The 22686-nt window shown below is 37.3% G+C and overlaps 2 protein-coding genes across 3 annotated transcripts; both read left to right on the top strand.

Annotated features, from left to right (window-relative positions):
• The first annotated feature begins 188 nt into the window (after positions 1–188).
• LOC105229146 (probable methylthioribulose-1-phosphate dehydratase) lies at positions 189–1490 on the top strand. The gene is made up of 7 exons (XM_011209246.4): positions 189–334; positions 390–442; positions 504–545; positions 601–714; positions 775–928; positions 985–1187; positions 1252–1490. The coding sequence occupies exons 1-7, from the start codon at positions 308–310 to the stop codon at positions 1328–1330; spliced, it is 672 nt and encodes a 223-aa protein (XP_011207548.1). The 5' UTR covers positions 189–307; the 3' UTR covers positions 1331–1490.
• Positions 1491–1795: 305 nt separating this feature from the next.
• LOC105229147 (myotubularin-related protein 14) lies at positions 1796–22665 on the top strand. Of its 2 annotated transcripts, none has more exons than XM_011209247.4 (7): positions 1796–2664; positions 17014–17801; positions 19956–20510; positions 21355–21432; positions 21496–21669; positions 21741–22199; positions 22266–22665. In XM_011209247.4, the coding sequence occupies exons 1-7, from the start codon at positions 2545–2547 to the stop codon at positions 22387–22389; spliced, it is 2298 nt and encodes a 765-aa protein (XP_011207549.2). In that variant the 5' UTR covers positions 1796–2544; the 3' UTR covers positions 22390–22665. The 2 variants fall into 2 exon arrangements, with proteins under 2 accessions (XP_011207549.2, XP_029407356.2); XM_029551496.2 differs by lacking the exon at positions 1796–2664 and adding an exon at positions 3146–3252.
• The last annotated feature ends 21 nt before the right edge of the window (positions 22666–22686 follow it).

Genomic DNA, 22686 nt, shown 5'->3' with positions numbered 1-22686 from the left:
CTGTTATTGTTGTTTTAACAAATTTTTGCTTACCAACGGGAGTAAGTTAGTAATAAGTGAAATATATTGAATTCAGGAATAACACATTTGATATTATTTTCCAATACTTTCATTCAAATTGAGTTAGTAATTCTTTAGTGGCAATGCTTTTTAGGCTACTAATAGTTTGTGAGCACTGTTTGGCAATAAAATCCACAACCAACAATTTTCTTGTTTACTTTCTTACAACAATTTCTTATCGCCTCCTCCAATGCCTTATCAGAATCAGTCGGAATCATTATAGAACAAATAAAGTAGTGAAAGAAATATGTCTTTATATAAAGATCTTCCAGAGGTATTTTTAAACTTTATTGTATTCATTTAACACAATTCTCACTGTCTTTTTATAGGAGCATCCTAGAAAACTAATACCAGAATTATGTCGGCAATTTTATCATCTTGGGTAAGGATTAAATAAATATACATGTTTGAAAATATTAACTTACAAGTATTATTAATTATAGTTGGGTAACTGGCACAGGTGGAGGCATGAGTATTAAATATAAGTAAGTAAGAACAAAAAATTAAAAAGTTTTCAGTTAAACAAAAAAATGTGCATAGCAACGAAATTTATATAGCCCCATCTGGAGTACAAAAGGAACGTATGCAACCAGATGATTTATTCGTACAGGATGAGGAAGGAAAAGATATTATGTTACCACCGGATTACAAAAAGTAATATTTTATAAAATTTGTAGTTATCTATGTAACATTTGTTATTTGCTTTTTGATTAGGCTAACGAAAAGTCAATGTACACCTTTATTTATGCTCGCTTATCGTCATAGAGGAGCGGAAGCTGTGATACACACACATTCGCAACATGCAGTAATGGCAACTTTATTATGGCCTGGAGAAGTCTTCCGCTGCACACATTTGGAGATGATTAAAGTGCGCACTAAAATTATATTACATCTCATTTAATAATTATGTTTCGTTCTCTACAGGGCGTTTACGATGAGGACTTAAAACGTTATCTACGATACGATGAGGAACTGGTCGTACCAATTATTGAGAACACTCCATTTGAACGAGATTTAGCAGATAGCATGTATGCTGCTATGCTTAAGTATCCCGGTTGTAGTGCGGTGCTAGTACGACGTCATGGGGTATATGTTTGGGGTAAAAGCTGGGAAAAAGCTAAAACAATGTAAGAGTATTTGTTTAAACATTTACTTGTGTATTGTTGATTGTGTAATTTATGATGATTTTAGGTCGGAGTGCTATGATTATCTCTTTTCCATATGCGTGGAGATGAAGAAGAGTGGGTTAAATCCTGAAATGTTCACCTAACAATACAGTTAAAATAAAAAAGTGTGCATTTTATTATTTCTAAAAGTGAATAAACAAAGAAACTTTAATAAAGATTTAAGTCATGCCTTTTAAAGGCTAACGATAAGGATGTAATAAATTAATACATTAAACTTTTTATGAACATTTTGAATGAATTGAATATGAATTTTTAAATTATTTTTATTCGTTGAAGGTAATTAACGCAGTGTGATGTTTATTTAAAATAATAAAGAGAAAGTTGTAACAGATCGAAATTGTTAGGTTCGGTGTTAGTTAAAACTTTGGAAAGTATAATATTTAATCACCTCATATCTTACAGTGTATTCAACCACGTAGATTCCACAAATGTGAAGGGCATCACTTTTTTTGGTTTTATGTTTTCGTATGACATTCGCGTATGTGTCAGAAAAATTTACGAACCGCCCCTGTGGATTATCTTTGACTTGTTTCCCCTACTTTATTTGCTGTCATTCTCGTTTATGCTTTTACCAACGAAATACCAATTCGAACACGCTTACCCCTAGTTGTCTTTAATTAGAAACGCAAAAAACAAATTGGAATTAAATACAATTTTTGTATCCACAATAATTTTGTGTTCATCGAATAAATACGGTGTCAGTGATTTAAAAAGTGCTATCTTTTGAAATATATCAGTAAAACTATTTCATAGAGTTGACAATTTGCTACGCTCCACTTGTGAAAAACGCGAGTCTGCCGAAATTAGTGTTGTGCGGGGCATAGGAATACAAAATTAAATACTTTAGTCCTAATTACGTCAACAAAAAAAAAGCAAATATACAAATACATACCTACAAATATAAATAAACATAAATGTGCAAAAAAAATATAAAACTAACGGTGCCAAAAACCATCCAATACAGTTTAAAAAAGTTATTGAGTTAAATGTATACATGTACAACAACAAAAATAAGAAAAATAAAAAAACAGTTTAATATTTTGCATACCGCAGTACAGTCTTGTACGGTATTTGTTAGCTCTATTTGACATCAAACATTAGAGAATGGTCTCTGAATGTAGCAGACGCTCCCCAGATTGCTAAAATATATTCTTGTTTAAATTGAGTTTTTAAGTTTACAAAAAATATTCTTAGCAGCTGGAATTTGTGTTAAAATTTAAAATTACGCCTGACAATTTCCGCAGGCAAGGTATAACAAGTGACGGTGGATGAAGCAAAGGAAAAGTGTGGCGTTAAAATGGCAAAAGAATCGGGTTTAAAAGTTAAAGTGGGCATTATCGAATCGGATTTGGTTGATTTAATGACGGTTTTCTCAAAAAAAGCCTTCGATGCTTCTACAACTGAGCCTGGATCATTAGTGAGTCTACTTTTATTTAACATACATGTAGTTTAACTTTGATTTATCGAATTGGAGGTTATAGTACTACCTAATTAGAATACATTTTTTTTTAATTAAAATATTTGTGCCCATAGTTATAATGTTATTTGTAGTTTACGTATTAAAGTTATGTGCGATTACTAAATGAGATGCGTTTATCTACCGTGTGGCATGGCGGCAATAGTTAAGAAATATTAAAGAACAGCGTGGCACGCTTTTAGGCGTAAAAGCCACATACTTGCATAAGTACCACGAATACGTCATTCAAGAGTCACGTTTTTGCGTTATTACACACGATTTCATCGTTTCATGCTCGGCTACCGGCATATTACACATCGTGAACGGTCGTGTTGGCGCCGCTATGTCGCAAACGTCATAAATGCCGCCTAAACAACCCACTTTTGCAAATTACATACATTTGCACTTATTTACAGTACGTATGCATGTGCGACTATATACATATGTACATAAGAATTGATGAGCATGTGCAATGCAGTTAAGTGTGTTCGAGGAAATCAGATGTGAATATTTTGAAAAATGTGTGCAAATGATTCTGGACTAGTAAAGGTACATTAATTTCCTAAAAGAATACGAAATAAGCTTATGTTCATTAAAAACCAATACTCCAAAACTATTGCATATTATATTTTAATTAAATTCGTTTGGAGGGTCTACTCGAAGTTCATATAACGTAGGTAATTTAATTTTTATAGTGTTTGATACAGTAGTTACTTTTATAGTATGGCTGGTTATATTTTGGTTGGAAATATACCACTTTTAGTTCAATTAAATTCTTAACAATTTTTTTTAATATAGTGATTAGTTTGATTTCCAACATTTTCAATGATTTTCAGATCCAGTTTTAGTGCCTATGGGGTTGCCTAGTGTCGGTTATTCACATGCACTTGTGCATACAGATGCACACAGTATGTAATTAATACATACATACAAACATGTGTGCGGTGAGCACTGGTTTAAAATGTATTGCGATAAGCGAATTAGATCTTGCGGTACAACAGTTATCATTTTTATACCCAGAACAGAGTATACTAAGTTTGCCAGGAAGCGTTGGAGACCCTATATGGTATATACATATATAAATAATCAGTACGTTGAGCTGAGTCGATTTAGCCATGTCCGTCTGTCTGTCCGTCTGTATATATACGAACTAGTCCCTCAGTTTTTAAGATATCATTTTGAAATTTTGCAAACATCATTTTCTTTTCATTTGTTGGAACTGCCGATATCGGACTACTATAACATATAGCTGCCACACAAACTGAACGATCGGAATCAAGTTCTTGTATGGAAAACTTTCACATTTGATAATGTATCTTCACAAAAGTTGGCACAGGTTATTTTCTAGGGCAACAATGTAATCTCCGAAGAAATTGTTCAGATCGGCTCACTATAGCATATAGCTGCCATACAAACCGAACGATCGGAATCAAAAGCTTGTATGGAAAACTTTCGCATTTGACGTGGTGTATTCACGAAATTTGACATGGATTACTGCTTAAGATAATAATATAATCTCCGAAAAAATTGTTCAGATCGGATTACTATAGCATATAGATTCCATACAAACTAAACACATAGTTACTAAAAGAAATGCACCTGTGAAGGGTATATTAGCTTCGGTGCAGCCGAAGTTAACGTTTTTTCTTGTTTTAAATTTATTTTATACTGAAAAATAACAGATGTAAAATTTCACGTTATGGCGCCTACTAACTGTTTCATCATTTGCTGTCGTCATGCAAATGCCAATAATAGGAAAAAAACTTAAAAAAGCAAATACACAACAACTGTAAATATGTATGGATGTAAAAGTTACATATACTAGATATGTATGTATGTATGAATAATGCGCGGAAATATGAAATTGCATATTTATATACATAGGTATTTAGCAACAACTCACGCGGTGAAATGCCACACAGCAACTTTCGAGCGAATGGGCAGAAGGTTATCAGCGGCGCTTATTGTGTTCAGCAGGCATTAAATTTGAATACTTAAATACATATGTTGCTAATTAAAATTAATTACATTAACTGTTGTGTGTACTGTACATACAAGTATGTATGCGAATAATTTATGTAAATGCGGTAATTTTGCTAGAGGTCGTTATATATTTTGTAAGTTTTAAGCTTTTTGATATGAAAAAAATAGCCTGTCGAAAAACAGCATTATATTGTATTGTAATACAAATCTATATTATATGAAAGCCTCCTTTTGAGTCAATTCAAGCAGTACCATACCCTTGTTAAAAGCTTCAGCTGGCATTGCTTACAGTGCCTTCAGCAAATGTCTTTTAATGTTTTCAATGAACAAAAGTCACAATGAGCCAAATCTGGCAGAAACCGTGGCTAAGTTACGACTCTCGTATCTTATTTGGCCAATCAGTCAGTCACAATCATGCTATAATGTGACGACGCATTGTCGTGGTGAAAAATACTAGACTTTTCTCCCCACAAATCCATTCGTTTACCACGACTTGCTTCAATGAGACGCCTCGTTTTGACAGTTTCGACGTCATATTCATAAACCCACGGCTCCATAAAACATTTCAGCAATATTTTTAACTATTCCGTGGCCGTGGTTCAATTAGAAACAAAAAATTCAAAGAAAATCATTGTTAAATTCTTTTCTTTGGCAAAAATTGATGAACAAACTCTTTGCGTCGTAAGCAAACAGCTGTCAAACATAGTTGAAATATTTGGATCACTCGAACGTCTTAAAGATAACAATCTAATAAGGAAAATTATCGAAATTGTTTTATAAGCGCAGTTTGAATAAACTGTCCGGGTCAAATTTGATCCAATGTTATTCCAATTTATATTTTATTTTCGTAATTTTTTCAGTATTTCTAAATTTACATAAGATCTTAATATATAAAATTCAAGCAATAATTATGGTTGCTATTTCATTTTAAAAAAATTACCTTTGAAAATGTCTTACAACATTAAAAAATATAACTGCGCTATATTGCCTTTTTTATTAAACAATGCAAAATGCGTATTTTGCCAACAATAAAAGTGACAAAACTTAACTTATCACATTCCAATGCACGTGTATATAGGTATGTAGATATTTTTATCGCTACCACTTTCACTATTCAAGGGCAGCTGTTTCACAATCAAATAAAAAAATATACACAGATATTTAAATGCATATATTACACTTGGTCGCAAAAGTAAAGGTTTCGTTTGTTAAACAATAATCAAAACTCAATTTAATGCGTATGCAAAGTCTAGAACGATAAAAATATGATTCTAATATAACTCTTGATCAGATTAGGTGACCTTACCTTCATATATTGGAGGTATGATTTTCTTTTAGCAAATGCATTTTAGCTAATCGTTCCAATACTTTTATGTTTTGGTGTAGCTACATATACATATATTTATGTACGTATGTGTATATATGTATGTATGCATGCACATACTCATATATTATGCAGTGCTATTTATAAATATATACAGTATTGTGTAAAACAAATGCAGCTTGTTTATTAAAAAAAATCGTTGGATTTTGAGGGTATGTCTGCTTTCAAATTTGACGTGTGTATGTTGCATATGATTTGCACAACATTGTATTTTCACCCATGCCGTGTACGAAGGCAGAAGTCCGCTAGACGGGTGAATTCTATCTGGTCGCTAACGGAGTTATAAATAGGTGGCAGCAGAAGACCATAGACCCACAAAGCTCTGCGGTTGGCTGGTGATGTGGTTAGCACGTTGTTGATGCGGCGGGTTGGTTTGTTTAATTGTTGATAAAATTTAAAAAAATCACAAAGCAATTGCACAAATTTAAAATACATGTACTTATGTATATGTATGCATTTGCTATATATGTATGTATATGATATTTGTACTTGTGACTTGTGACTACATACACTCATACACACATATTTACGAAAATATCAATTAAAATTTTTATCTTGCATATGGTATTTTCTTTATTCTGCTTCACTTGTTATATGTATACAAAGAAGTGAAAATAAAAATATTTTTATATACATACATATGTATGTACATATGTACATAGATATCTCTAGTCTAGCGGAATCACTCAACTCCCAATAAAACCTGCATTCATATAATATATAAGGACGAAAATTTCACTTTCAATTTGTTCGAGTCCACCTGTTTGAGCAAATGCATCGAATATCGGTTACGTGGCTGCCAGAATACGTGACATGCCGCTGCGTACGTTAATACAATTTCCCTACGCTTTCAATATATTTATATATGTATGTATATTGTGTACTATTCTGTCATTTCTAGTATTGAATACCACGTTTCTGGGTTACGTTGTATACATATTTATAGTCCTATTTATGTATAATTTTCGGATTTGAGCTAGCTGATGCACGAACATTCGATATTTTCTAATTTTCAGATTTGTTTTACCTATTATCCTCTGGTTGTGGATGTGTTTAACAATTACACTAGTTTACAGTCATTTTACGACTGCAATGTTACTGGCTATTTCTTGCTAATTTTGGGTTGCTGAAACCAGAAATTCAAAAGGAGGGTCTTTCATCCGAGGCTGTTGTTCATTTTTCATTGGGAGTGTTTTTTTTACGTGGCGAGTCCCAAACCCAGCGCACAACCCTATGCAGGGGATGTTTCGCTTTCTCACTTTAGCTCGCCTTCAAACGGAAGTTCTTAGGCTACCCAGAGGATACTTGGTCCAAGAACGGAAGTCGTGAGCTGCTTGAGTCATATGTAAAAGAATCGTTTCTCGCCACTCCCAAGTGAATGGCGATCAGAGAACTTTCCTCACTTGCGTGAACTTCTACACATGACTCCATCCTCCCTCAGTCCTTGTCCCGTCCATCGCATTTCTTGGACGGCGGTGATGTCAGCCTTATTTTCACGAGGACATCAACCAGCTGGGCAGCGGCACTTTCCCAATTAAGTGACCGGACATTCCAGGTAATGCCCTCAATTCGTAGTCCTTATTTCGTTTGTCATGGTCTGCTTTCTCCAGACTGGACAAGGAAACAAAACAAACGGGTCTGACAGTGAACGAGGGTAAGACGAAATATCTCCTGTCATCAAATAAACAGTCGTCGCAGTCGCGACTTGGCTCTCACATCACTGTTAACAGTCATAAATTTGAAGTTGTAGATAATTTCGTCTATCTTGGAACCAGCGTAAACACCACCAACAATGTCAGCCTGGAAATCCAACGCAGGATAACTCTTGCCAGAGGCTTGGACGATGACAACAACTGATGAGTCGACGTTGCGAGTTTTCGAGAGAAAAGTTCTGCGAAAGATTTATGGTCCTTTGCGCGTTGGCCACGGCGAATATCGCATTCGATGGAACGATGAGCTGTATGAGATATATGACGACATTGACATAGTTCAGCGAATTAAAAGACAGCGGCTACGCTGGCTAGGTCATGTTGTCCGAATGGACGAAAACACTCCAGCTCTGAAAGTATTCGACTCAGTAGACGCCGGAGGAAGCAGAGGAAAAGTAAGACCTCCACTCCGTTGGAAGGACCAAGTGGAGAAGGACCTGGCTACGCGTGGAATATCCAATTGGCACCACATAGCGAAAAGAAGAAACGACTAGCGCGCTGTTGTTAACTCGGCTATAATCGCGTAAGCGATGCCTACGCCAATTAAGAAGAAGAAGAAACCAGAAATTATAGTAAAAATGCCTTAAAACGTACGATTTTTTGTGTTGCCGTAAAGGGAAGTAGGGGTCAAACCACCATACTTCTACAAAAAATGACACAAATTTTTTAACTCAAATTCGTAATCAAGACACTTCAAATACCTCGCAACCCTCTTTCACATCAGTCCCAAAATTTTCCTTCAGTTTTGTTATTTAGTGTTATTTTTGTAATTCGTTGGTCATCCTTGGATTGATTTATATTATAGATGTTCGTTCCCATCACAAGTGGGATCGGCGTAACCATAGCAGACCCGTATTTTTATCCGGCCAAGAACTTTCAAATCGGCCGCATTCCTTTAAATTACATATATTAAGGATTTTCTGTCACTATAACAAAAATGTACATTATAAAAGTTTTTGAATTATTTTGCAATAAAAAATAGAAATTTGAAAAAGTTTTCTACAAAAGATTAATTTTGAGCCTTTTTATACCATGAACAGGGTTATTCAGAAGAAGACGTCGGAGACCGTATAATATGTATATACATATGTACATAATGTTTTTGTATGTTTATGTGTATGTATATACGCGAATTAGTTCCTCAGTTTTTGAGATATCAATCTGGAGTGTTGCACACGTCATTCTTCCCCTGAAACTGCTCATTTGTCGGAACCACCGACATCGGACCACTATACCATATAGCAAAAATTATTCAATATACTTTCGGTTTGGCCATTCGATATAAGAAAGTTGCCCTAAAGGCAATAAAGGCAGTATATATTATATACACAAAGATATGTTTGTATGTACAGATACCGTGAACAACTATCTGCTGTCAACAACATTGCGTTCCACTTTCTTTATCAATTTATGTGGGCTTAATATAAATACATCATATGTATATATGTATGTACATACATATATACATTTACATAAAGGTATTTATTTACAAGCATTTCTAGGCCACTTCTTGATTGCATTATGTTGAGAACTTGTTTTTGAAGACATTATGCCCCTTATTTTATATACATATGTGTATATATTATATGCATATGTTTTTTTTTAATTTCTCACTACATGCTAACGTGTACGTGTGCCCACGCACGTATTCGGAAAATTAGTTTCAATGGATTTCTCACTACACATTCCAATTAATTTGAATGCCCTAATTTGATAACTATTGCAATCCAACCAAAAATCGGAAAAATTAACCTTTTAACTATAATTTGGGCTTGGCGGTATTGAGTGCATATTTGCTCCTATTCAATGGAAGCGTTAAGTCATTCAATTTCTAAAACGGCACAACGGCGGTTATTTACGCTGAAAAATTATTTACGCATGTGGCAAGGTGCATTCGGGTGAGAAAATGCGATCATATGTACATAGGTCTAATTCTTTCATATTGTTTCGTTCAATCCTGAAGTTCTAAGAAAATCTAGGATTCTTGAGGGATTCAAGGATATAATATGACCTTGCTCTGGCTGCCTGGATCCTAGTTGCGTCAGCCTTCTAGTCACCCCCATCCCATTCCCACAATATGTGCGCCGTCGTTTCGGGCTTTAGCTCACAGAAGCGACAAGTTTTATCAGAGCTCATTCCTATTAGGTCCATATGTTTGCTCGGCGGCCCCGAGACCGTTTCTTTCGCAAGTTTGCCTGTTATCTCCTTCCCTTCAATACCTGTGAGTCCCAGAGCACAAAATAGTCGAACTTTATTTCATTCGCCTACGGAACTTAGTTTGTGCTTGATGTTATTGCCTTCAGTGCAGTCCGGCTATCGCCGCAAATTACTATATGTTGATTAAAAGGTTTTTTCCGAAGAAAAATATGAGGTGATTACGAATACTTCTATTTGGAACATGCTGGCGTATTTGCCCATGGGCATTGTCAGCTTTGTTCTTGGGCACATAATCCCCCGCCGATTTCGTCTATTGTTTTCAATCAGGTGTCTAGACAAATTTCTAATATTTGTTAGATGGGTACACATACATAAGTAAGTGTTGAATGAGTAGACAATACCTCGACAAGATCAACTCTGTTTATTTTACTTAGTTGAGATATTCAAATTGTGCATCTTTCCTTTTGCTTCAGGAACTGTCGCCAGGTTTATTAAATATTTTATTCATATTTGCTTTAGGCTAGGAATGTGGCCCACGACGGCTGGGTCTTCGTAAGCGAAACGGACATGGATTTTTATACGCCCAAGGTCACTTGACTCGGCAACATTTGTCTAAATAAGAAAAAGGATGTTCTTGTTGTCGTAGCGGTTGTCTAGTCCCCTCGAGGATGGTAACATTTAAGTTGGTTGTCGACGAAGTTATTTAACGGGAAGTCCACAATACCTACGACAGCCGGATCTCCGTAACCGGATTTCACCCGGAGTTCATCCGGCCAGGAACTATAACAACAACGAATTTGACGTGAGATTTCTTGCGGCAGCGGGTTTTCTGCATTTTATTGAAATATTTGATTTTAAAATTACAACTATCCAAATCATTGACCAACCGCGTGAATGCATTCCACGTCAGTACATTGATCTCTGCTGACTCAAAAATACTTTTGGTTAATTAAATCATTGTGCATGTCTACTATATTTATTTAAATTTTTGATTATTGTAATTAATCGTCTAAATATAAGCACTTTTACAATGGCACAGCCATAAGTGCAGTAAATACCATTAAACCGGTTTTTTGCATAACAAATTTGGCCATCAATAGCTTTGCTTGTACACGTACTCACGATACACATACCGACTGATTTGTCTTTCATTCATGGCTACCAAGAGTGAGGAAACAAAAATAAAACCGACCGACAATGACTTCAAATTCACCGCATTGTTGCATAGTATTTTTCTCAAAAAGTGTGTCGCCATTCAACTCCGGCAAACTCTCAACGTCAAAGAAATGAATTAAACTCAACAACTAGACAACACGCTTTGCAGTGCGGCTGTGAACGGCATCACAGTCGCAAATAGTAGCTCCATTGTAGTAGCTAGTAGCTGCAGCTTCAAATACCGCCTTGTAAACGAGACACATAGAGAGTACTGAGATGGCGGCTGGCCGGGTGGGTGTAGGTCGCACAGTCAATGGCATTTAGCCATAATAGCTAGTAAGCTGGCAGTTACGAGCCCAAACAAAACGCGAAGTTTTAGCAAGCTACATACAACGCTGGCCAACCCTGTCTTATTGTGGTAGCGAGCGCATGCGTCTGCTGCTGCTGTTTACCCAGCAGTTGAAAAGTCTTTAAAATCCGGGTTTTGTTCAACTCACGACTTGGCGTACCGATGCGGCTACGCCTCGAACTGAATTTTGACCAAACATACCTTTGTATACATATTTTGTATAGTTTATTCCACGTTTTACTGCATTGCACTTCTGTTGCTGTGTCGATGAACGCCGGCTGTCGGTAACCGCGGCACGGTATTTATGTCACAAAAAAAGGCACGAAGAACTCGAGCGATAATCGGCCAACTAGTCAGCCAGCGCAGCCACCGACCTGCTTTCGCAAAACTATTGAAACTACTTGCACTCGTCGGCAGCAGCAGCAGCAGCAGTGCAGTGCTGTGAGGCTTCTTTCTACACACTCATGGCAAAGTAGTGCACGAACATTGCTGCAGACTATCGCTGAAACGCAGTAACAGGCACACAGAAGCGTTTGTAGTTTGCTCGTTGCGATTGGAGCGTGGCACTGCTGCATTGAATGGCAACACACGAGAGCGATAACAGTGATTGCATTTTTGTTCACTTAAGGCGAGGCAATGCAGCTAAACACTCACTCATACGTGCCTTTGCATAATGCATATACTCTTAAACAGTTGTCTTGGCTGTTTTGCATTGAGCGTACATAAACAAGCTTGTGCTGGGCATCAGTCGGTTTATTAGTTGGTTGTTGATGCTTTTCATTTGCTTTTCTGCCTTTTGCAGCGTTGAGGTTTTCTGTCACTGATGACGTGTCACTGTATGACGTTTATAAACTTTGGTTGCCCACAATGTGTTTCGCATATATATACACGCTGGCACATTCAGTTTTATTAGGTAGTGTTATTAAATGGCATATACGAACAGCAGCACAGTGGGCTCAGTTATAACCAATCAATAAAAAATACATATCTAAAAAAAAAAATGATGCACGCCTAGGCCAAAACGCAATATGCATACTTTTGCTTGGAACCTGGGAGTAGCTTTTTGTCGTGATCACCGGTGACACACTGGCAGCCGTTCTGCTAAAAAAAAAGTTTTATAATGATCTATTAGCCGACAGCTGACTGCTGCTTTGTCCATCCAATGTATGCACAGTTCTTTCTGGTTTCGAAAATCGTGAACCACTTAGTTTGTTATTGGTGTAAGGGAATCTGGTGTAATTAGTGCTCAATTATATGGTATTGCTTTTATGTATACCATCTGATCAAATTTGCCCCCGATTTCTAAACCAAGTTTGCCCCCGTTTAATCCAATTTTCCAAACACTTGTTTTATAAACCCCGGCTGGGGTGGCCTTAAGCAAATTTCGATTTTTTTGGGTTCGGCTCATTTCAGGAGCGCCATTCACTAGATTATTGAACTGTTTCGACGTCACATTCAAAAACTCTTTCATCTAACATGACTATTTTCAACTACTTAGAAGATTTTAATCTTTTCGGTGTAACCGACATTACCAGAGGTGGATGGATAACTCGCATGCAGAAAATTTTCGTTGGAAGGACCAAGTGGAGAAGGACCTGGCTTCGCTTGGAATATCCAATTGGCGTCACGTAGCGACGTGTTGACTCGGCTATAATCGCGTAAGCGGTGTCTACGCCAGTAAAGAAGAAGAAGATTCCAATGAATGCACAAAATTTCTAGCAAACTCGTTATTAATTTCTTTTCCAAGAGTAAAAATATTTTGCGATTAGGTTTGAGGGTATGTAATGAACTAGTCCGACTCAAATTTGATCAGATTTTCCAATACTGTGAACATCAAAGAACTGTTGTCTGCCCCACTGTCTCGTGGGCTTGCTCGTACTGCCAAATACATTCGACTATTTTCTTCACGTGCTTTTAATGCATTTTTTTTAATTTTGTTTACTACTTATTCGTGTTTATTTTATTGCATTACTTTTCGCACATTTAACGTTGCGCCAGCGGCGGCGTCATTTAGTCGTTGTCGTGCTATACAAGAAAAACGAACAAAAAATTGCCACCACACTTTCAAACTGGTTGCCGCAGCCAACCTCGTCAACCAGGGGTTTCGCGCTGTTGCTGACTTATCAACAAAGTTGTTTGTTGTTCGCTAAACGAGTGTACGGCAGAGTTCATCGTGTGATGGCTATCATTGCAATTGTGTACTTGTATAAGTGAGCACGAGTCGATCGGTATATCACACTTTTGTTATTTTTAGCCTTTTAGACTTGAGACAGCGGCCTTACTAATGCAACAACACCAACAAAAATAAGTGCAACGAAATACCTGCACTATGTATGCAAGCCACAGGGCAGGGTGTGGCATTGATTATTGTTGTGATTTTTGTTGCATTCGATGGGCGTATGTATGTATGTATGTAGGGAGTAGTTCTTTTTGATTGTAGTAGTCTGGTAGCTTTCGTTGTTTTTTCTTAGCTTTTAGTAGAACATTGTTGTAAAAGCATTGTAATTGCAAATTGTTAAAATGTCTACTCTTCTTTTTATCGAATAATGCAACACGTGTCAGCCGCTGTCATTGTTCGCCGGTGTCTGCCTGCCTCGTACTTTTGACGATTTTTACGTTCACTGCGTACGGCAGCTGACATCTACAAATGAATATACATATCTACATACAAAAATGCACATATAACAATGTAATAAAACCGGTTAATCCGGAATTTTGCCGGCGCTATAGTGATTTATCTCTGTATATCTACAAACATAACTATATATAAATTACGAAAGTACAGTTTTACGTGCATTAAATTAAACCGTATGTGTATTTGGATATACAAAATATGTATGAAATGTGTGCAAAATGCGAATTCGCAACTCTTTTAGCTGTTGGCGTTTATATAGTGCGGCTTTCAAGCCCAGAAGGCTCGCCGAATGCTTTCAAAGCAACTGTACTTAAAAAAACATAATAAATGCACGTTGACTCTGACACCAAGAAAATAAGTATGACTATGTATTTGCGAAATCTTTTCCTGTTTTAATTTCTTTATTATTATTAGAGCTTGTTTCCTTATTTCGTCTAGTATTCCAAGAAATATGCACGCTGATTTGTTAAGCGTTTTATTAATAAGCGCTTGTAATTGTAAAATATGCAACCCAACACGCTTCAGACTTTCTGATTTTAATGCGCTACGTACCTTTTTATACTCCGGAATGTTGTCGCATCTCAAAGTCAACAACATTTCATTGACCTCGTGCATAGCGTTGTAGTATTTCTGGTTTATATATGATATCAGTTGTTGTTCCTAATATGCATATGGATACACAAACGCACATACATATAGACATGTGGGATAATGTACTTTGCGTTATATGGCTGATTTGTTAAATATATTGAGTGTGAATTTTAGACGACCTGCGTCTTGGCGCAAATGTAAAATTTGAACCTCTTCAAAGTCCTATATTCACTTAAGATTCGACAGTGTCCACAATCGCTACCAGTAGTATTTTAAGAGATACGGCTATAAAACGCTAGACAAGCTGCTAAAAATATAAAAAGTATTTGTTGTCCTGAAAAGCAAATCATCGCTTTATTTCTGTTCCCACAATTCTGACGACAAAGATGCACCACGCTTTGGAAAGTCGATTTTCGAAAATATCGACAAAATAATAGAAATCGTCAAGTCCTATCTTCATGTAAACACTGTTAAGCCCAGAAATTGAACATTGCACAAAAACCCGTTTGGAATCATTTAAATAGGGTTGGTTACAAAGAGAAGCTCGATGTCTGCTGGTCAAACGAGTTAATGCAAAATAAGCTCATGTTCCGAATTTCCATCTGTGAATCCTCTACTGAACCGTAACCAAATCGGTGCCTTTTTGGAACGGATGGTTTTTTGATGAAAAGTGGGCCACTAACAACAAAGTAAGGCCGTAAGTAAGCGGCGACAAGCCAGAATTGATGGTCAAGATTGTGCTATAATTTTCGTGACACAGAGAGCACATTCTGCTATGAACCGCTCCCCTAGCCAAAACTCTTAATTCGGATACATTTGACCAGTTGGAGATGAGTTTCGTTCTATCTGAACAACGTCAGGTCATACACATATTAATAGTGACTCGCCAGAAGTTTCCAAAGCTTGGTTTGGCGGTTCTTCCGCATCCACCACAAAGTCCGAACATAGCAAATAAATCGCCTCAAGAGAAGCGTAAAAAAAGTATTTTAGAAGAATAGGTGTTTTCAATAAGAGTACTACGCAAGTTTTTTTGACGGTCAGACCGTAAAACAAAATCGGCCGATACTGGCTTATTGACATACATATACTCGTATAGATCACAGACTCGACATAGCCAACAGGAAATAGTCTAACGGCGTCAAATCGCACGACCGAAGCGGCCAATTGATCGGGCCATTTCGTGAGATAACACGTTCACCAAACTTGGTTTTCAATAAATTGATTGTGACATTCACGGTGTGGCGTGTGGTCCCGTCGTGTTGGCACCACATATTATCCAAGTCCGTATCATTCAATTCGGTCCAAAAATATTCGGTTATCATTAAACGGTAGCGATTCCCATTTACAGTAACGTGCCGGTCTTGATCATCACGGATGAAGTACGGCGTGATGACCGCCAGTCCATAAGCCGCACGAAACCGTAATTTTTTCGAGATGCAATGGTGCCTCATTGAGTATGTGTGGTTTGCTGCCTGACCATTAACGCATGTTTTGCTTATTGACGAAGCCATTTAGCCGGAAATGAGTCTCATCGCTGAAGATGACTTTTTCGATGAAAATCCGGATCATTTTTAAGTTGTTGCTCAGCTCTTTTCACGAACATACGACGATTCTGGTGGTCAAGCGGCTTCAGTTCTTGCGTCAGTTTGATCATGTATGATGTAAGCCACGATGTTTACACAAAACTCGCCACAACGACGTCACAGAGATGCCCAACGCTTGAGAACGACGTGTGAGAGAATGATTTGGGTCTTCCTCAATTGATGTGCTCGACACTATGCACACTTCTTTGTCACACTGGCACGTGAACATTTTGTACTGTGCCTGTGGATTCAAATTTTTCCACTAGACGATAATTATGACGACTATAAGTAGGACGTAGCGCTTTTAACGTTGAGGCCACTGACTCCGATTTTTGGTAGTAAATTTTAATAATTTCAACTTGTTGGATCGTATATCTTTCCATGATGAAATGGAAAACCTTACTAAAGAGAAATCTCAAAAGAGCGGGAAAAATATGACGTCGTTTACTGTTCCTATTGGTCTACTTTTGAAGCATTGTTTTGAAAAAACCTTTTATTTTATGTGTGGTAGTAAACACACAGTATTTCTGAAAGGAGAAAGTTTATAGAAATATAACCAACAAAAGACAGTAAATAATGTTTCGAGTACTGGGGTTCTGAGCATTGTATTTAATATTGAATTGAAAGATAAGAAAGGTTAGGCTAATGCAATCATCTTACGCTTTTTAAATGATGGGCATATTAAACACTTTTTTAAATTATAAAGAAATAAAAATATATAGCAAAAATAAACATATGTATACATACTTTCTTTTCTTTCGCAGGACGAGCTTATCCTACATAATTGCGAGTATCTGATGAGCCTTGACTACAATACATTTCAAATAGATAATACTGGTGGCGTACTTACTGACCATTACCCGCCAACCATTTTTGTGCCCGAATCCGAACATGACCACGTGGCAACAACCGTTGATAGTACGCCGAACACCACGTGTAATTCAAACGGCGCAAACGCTTTCGAAAGTCCTAATGGCAGTGATTGCAATGCAAAAAATCGAAAACCCTACCGTCATTCCAATGGAAGCATCCCGCGCAGCATAACTCCGACACTTGAAAATGAGAATAGCAATGGTTGCGATAACTCCACAGGGAATGGCAGTGATAGCGATAGCAGTATTCAGTCGTTTGTTACCGTCTCACGACCACAACGTCCGCCAAAGCAACGTACCATCTATGAAGAAATGTATGATGCCAATAGAATACGTGACCTTATAATTCGTGCCAGATATGCACGATGTCGTCAACGCTTCGTTGCACCTGTTATATATTTTCGTGGCCAGTACATTTGTCGATCAGCCACAGTATCTGTGGTGCAGGAAACTTATTCTCGTTACGCTTATGATTACATAACATCGGGTACCACCAACGAAACACAACAACGAACGCATACCGAAGATGATTCTTCGGATGATTCATTAATAAATGATTCGCCATCACCATTTTCCTACAGCGAATCGATCAGAAGTGACATTGCCCTACTAAATACGCTCAATATCAAAACTATCGCCGATTTGATGGTTGAACAAAGGAAGGTCAAATACTTTGTAACGTAAGTATTTCATTTGTAGGTATTCATAGAGTTATAGCAAATGTTATATGTATGGATATGAGAGGTCTTTAAGGGAGACGGGGTAAAAATTGGACGATGGGCGTGGCACCGCCGGATTGATTTCAACCAAATTTGGTACGTGACATTACTCTCAATATTCACAGTGCGGAAATGGCAGAATCGGATCAAAGCCACACCAACTTCACATATAACACAATTTTAAATTCCTTCCGACTGCTTCACTCTCCAGTGTACAAATCAATAAGCAATTAATAGAAACGGGATGAACTATACACGAATAATTCCTATCAATGTGTGAGCTATGTAATTGAATGTCAGGAATATTCATTTCCTTACAATGATATGTCTGTGTGTCAAAAATGGGTTGAATCGGGTCAATCCATCCTCCATTAACTAATATAAAGATTTTCGAACGTCCGGGAGACTTTATACCGCATATATTGGCCAACATATGATTTATCTCAATGAAAATGAGAGAACGTGTTTTACTCATAACCATGTATCTTTGTACCTAAAATGGGTAAATTTGGGCGAAAACTTGACTTATCCCCCACATAACTAATAAATAATATTTTTTAATATGTGGCATGTTAATAGTATGTGGTTTTTGGTAAAAGTAGATAAAATCGGAATCAAATTTCTTGTGCCGAAACATTTCGAATATTGGAAAAATACTTCGGTGATAATTGTTTAGCGCGAGCAAGTGTTTTTGATTGGTACAAATTATTCAAAAGGGGTCGCGTTGACGAACCACGTCCAGGACGGCCATCGACATCAACTGATGGTCAACAAGGCAAGGAAACGTGTCAACGAGGTGTGGTGCACTCCGATTTCTTTCCGATCGGCCAAACAATCAACAGTGAGCTAATCGTAAAAAGAGGCTGCAATTATGGGCCGACAACTCTTGGTTTTTGCACCATCGCATACTGCATTGATTCTTCGTGAGTCTTTCGCCAAATTTTCAACCAATATCCTGCTGCAACCACCAAATTCGCCTGATTTAACTCCGTGAGATTTCTGGTTATTTAGCAAACTCAAATGACCGCTTCTGGGAAACCGTTTTGAGTCATCTAATGACACGGGAATCACAACGCGCATTGAAGGCTATTCCGGAAAGTAGCAGTAGCAACTGTTTCGAGGATATGGAATCAGTAGAATAGAAGAATAAATTAGGAGTTTCAAAATTATGAACAAAGTCTTACTATTTTTTGCTCATAGTAGTATCCTATATAAATCCCATATATACAGGGTTTGTTCAGAAAGTAATAGGACTGATTTTCTTCCGCCGCGACTGTACTTCGGAGCGTGCGCGTGCCAACTGTATTCGGTAAAGCGCGTTCCTAGCTAACGAACTAGCGGCTGGTCAGTTGTCTCCGAGCACCTTGAGAGCGGGGACAAACATTTTCTCGCGACGTGTTCCTGTGAGTGGTGCAAGCCGAAAATGCAGCGTTCGTTAGACAAAAGGTACGCGATTAAATTCTGTGTGAAACTCGGTAAATCTGCGAGAGAGATAATATGATCAAACTGGCTTATGTTTCTTTAGCAAAAAGCCAGATGTTTCTTTAGCAAAAAGTGAAGGTGTCTGAGGCACTAGTCCTTTTTGGAGGACTGGAAAGAGGTCGCTGATGAAGACCGGAAGAATGAATTTGTTCCTCCTGGACAAACCGTTAACGCTAAGTTTTACGGGGAAGTCCTCAAGAGACTCAAACGAAGGGTTAATCGGGTCCGACAAGATATCGCAGCCGATTGGAAGTTGCATCGCCCCGGCTCACTCGGGCTTTCTTGTGAACAGCTACTTTACCAAATTCGGCATCCCAACGCTTCTGCAGCTGTCCTACAGCCCAGAAGTGGCCCATCCCGATTTTTTTTAGCTTCCATGAAAAGGACGATGAAAGAGGATCCAAGCAGGCTAAAGGCTATTTTGGAGAATGCCTTCCGTGATTTGATCCCTGCAAGTTGTAAGAGTATAAAATGTTTGGTTACACTCGAACTTAGATCTAACTTACTTCTTAAGAGTTAATTTTGTCGTTTAACGAATTTATTTTTTGTCCTAATAAGTATGCATATATGTACATATAGTATATTACATGCAATATTAATTACTAATTTTTAACAAAAATTTTTTAATTGTAGCATATCATCATCGGAGAAAGCCGATCCTGAGCATAACTATAAAAATTTCAATTTACTCGCCCTGCCATATCCCGGTTGTGAGTTCTTTAAGACATTTCGTGAATATGGTTATACTGCACCTAATTTGCATTACAATTGGAAAAGCCCATTTAACGATGCCCACATAAGTATACCGAAAATCGGACCCGCAATGGATCTTGATATAAACTGGGAAGAATACCGAAATTGGGATGTGGTGGTGATCACACAAAATTATCTTAAGGCAATGCTTAAATATGTGCAGGAAGAGAATAGTGGCCTTTTGGTACATTGTATAAGCGGTTGGGATCGCACCCCACTGTTCATCTGTTTGCTACGCCTATCGCTTTGGGCGGATGGTCTTATACATCAATCACTAGATACTACACAGATTACTTACTTCACCTTGGCCTACGATTGGTATTTATTTGGTCATCAACTTCCAAGTCGCGAGAAACGTGGCGAAGACATTATACTCTTTTGTTTTCACATGCTGAAATATATCGCAGGCGAAGAATTCAGTTTAGGCGAGCATAGGTAAGTTGGATTATTTGAGATTTTTTTAACTAAATACTTTAGAATATTAACAGTTCACCTAGAAAGAAACGTCGGAGAATCAATAATATATTTGTATGTATATAGTGATCAGTACGATGGGTTAGTCGAGTTAGCCATATCCGTTTATATGTCCCTTTGCTTGTATATACATATACTCTAACTAGTCCATTAGTTTAATAGATATTGATCTGAAATGTTGCACACGTCGTTATCCCTAAACTGCTCATTTGTCGGAACTGGCGATATGGAACCATTATAGCTGCCACAGAAACTGAACGATAAAATTAATGGCTATAACGCTAGACAGCCTGGGGGAAATACAAGGAAAAGTTGTTGGCAACTACATTGCAATCGGTCGGCCGTTCATAAACTTCGCAGCACCGATAAGGCCTAGATGCAGTGAAACGCAGACGAAGAAGCTTCAGCCATGCAGAACACTGCACTCCGGTTTATAATAGGACTGCTGATGTCTCCGGTGGTATATTTACATAGGATGCCCATATGTTTCCGGTTAAGAAACATAACGAACTCTTCTTCAAGCAGTCTTGACATTTTCATTTGACATGACTTATTAACGAATTTTGTCGTGAATTATTTTCCAAAGCAACTTTACAATCTCCGAAAAAGTTGTTCAAATAGTATCACTTAGCATATAGCTGTCATACAAACTGACCTATCAAAATCAAGTTCCTGTATGGAATCTTTCGTATCTTGGAGGAATTTTATAGCTTTGGTGGAACTGAAGTTACCTTCTTTCTTTTCCTTTTTATTTTTGTTTAGTAATTTAACCATTTTCTTAATGTTTTTTTTTTTTGTTTCATAGAAAACGTACTAAAACAACCAGCAGTAGTGGTAGTTGTGGGCTCGGACTAAAAATGGAAGATGATGCCGCTTTAAGAGAGTAAAATGCATATTAACACAGACCTAGCTTTTCTCTATTTTAATTTTTTTCTCTTCTTTTCAGAGAACTATTTTTAGCCGCCTGTGATCATGATAGTAATGATAGTTTTTCAAATAAATCCAACTGTGATTTGCAAGTAACTGATACATTTAACGCTATGACAATACCCAACACATCGCCACAAGCAACAACGACCAATAATACTACAATTCCTAATCGTTCGCCTAATTCTAAACGGTATGTACAACTATACCTACAAATTTGTGTAAACATCTTTTAATTCGCAATATACGACCTTACCAATATAGTACACGCACAAGTCCTATGCCGGTTCCAGGTGCAAATGCGGCGCGTCAACGGCAAGAATCCGTATCATCCAACAGCAGTTGGCACTTAGTGACAGAAACTGGTTCCATAGATTCCGTTGCAACTGGTAGTTATATGAGTAATCATGCTGCCACACGTTCAGAGAGCGGTTCAGTGAATTCAAACAGCAGTACTCAATCTAGTAGACATTCAAATGGCAGCACTACAAAGAATAGTGGGAGCGATACAGTAGATAGCAGTCCAAGTGTTCATAATCCAAGCGGTGACAGCAATTTAAGTGGCACTAGTTTTAGTAGTGCTGCGAGCAGTCATGGCTCTGACACAAGTAATACTACACTGCCAACTACAATGAAAGACACTGCGATTGCTAGTAATGGCGAACATGGAGAGAGAGAGAAATCGTTGACACCGAAACCAACTGAAGATCGATACAAGACTGAGTAAATTAAATCTTATGACAATTTTATTTCATAGAAGTGTATCTTAAAATATTTTTTTTATAATAGACGCGAAAAACGTTTAAATCAGGTTCGTGCCCTCTTCGTTCGTTGTTATGGTAAAAGTGTGGGCCTCAAATTGAGGGAAGGTAACGCCAAAAATATTGCAGCGGTCATTTCGACTTTATTCTGAAGTGCTGGATAACTTGATTGAGCGACGTAAACTAAGTGGACACAAACATACATACATACACACATGGAAACACATTTTTAATTTTACCAAATCCGTTTTTTAATTAAATTTAGTTTATCGTTTTTGTAAAGTTTTAATAATTTTAAGGAAATGTGAAAGTAAATGTCTGCCATAATCGGTTGTATCAGGCTATTATGTCCTTCTTGCTGTTTGTTAGAAAAATTTACATACGTTGTACCCTAATTAAAATTCAAAAGATGGTTGTCGTACGAAAAAAAAAATTTATATACACAAAAT

This window comes from Bactrocera dorsalis, unplaced genomic scaffold (genome assembly GCF_023373825.1).
Source record: "Bactrocera dorsalis isolate Fly_Bdor unplaced genomic scaffold, ASM2337382v1 BdCtg024, whole genome shotgun sequence".
In the NCBI taxonomy this organism is placed as follows: Eukaryota; Metazoa; Arthropoda; class Insecta; order Diptera; family Tephritidae; genus Bactrocera; species Bactrocera dorsalis.
This window is presented reverse-complemented; position numbering and strand designations above follow the sequence as displayed.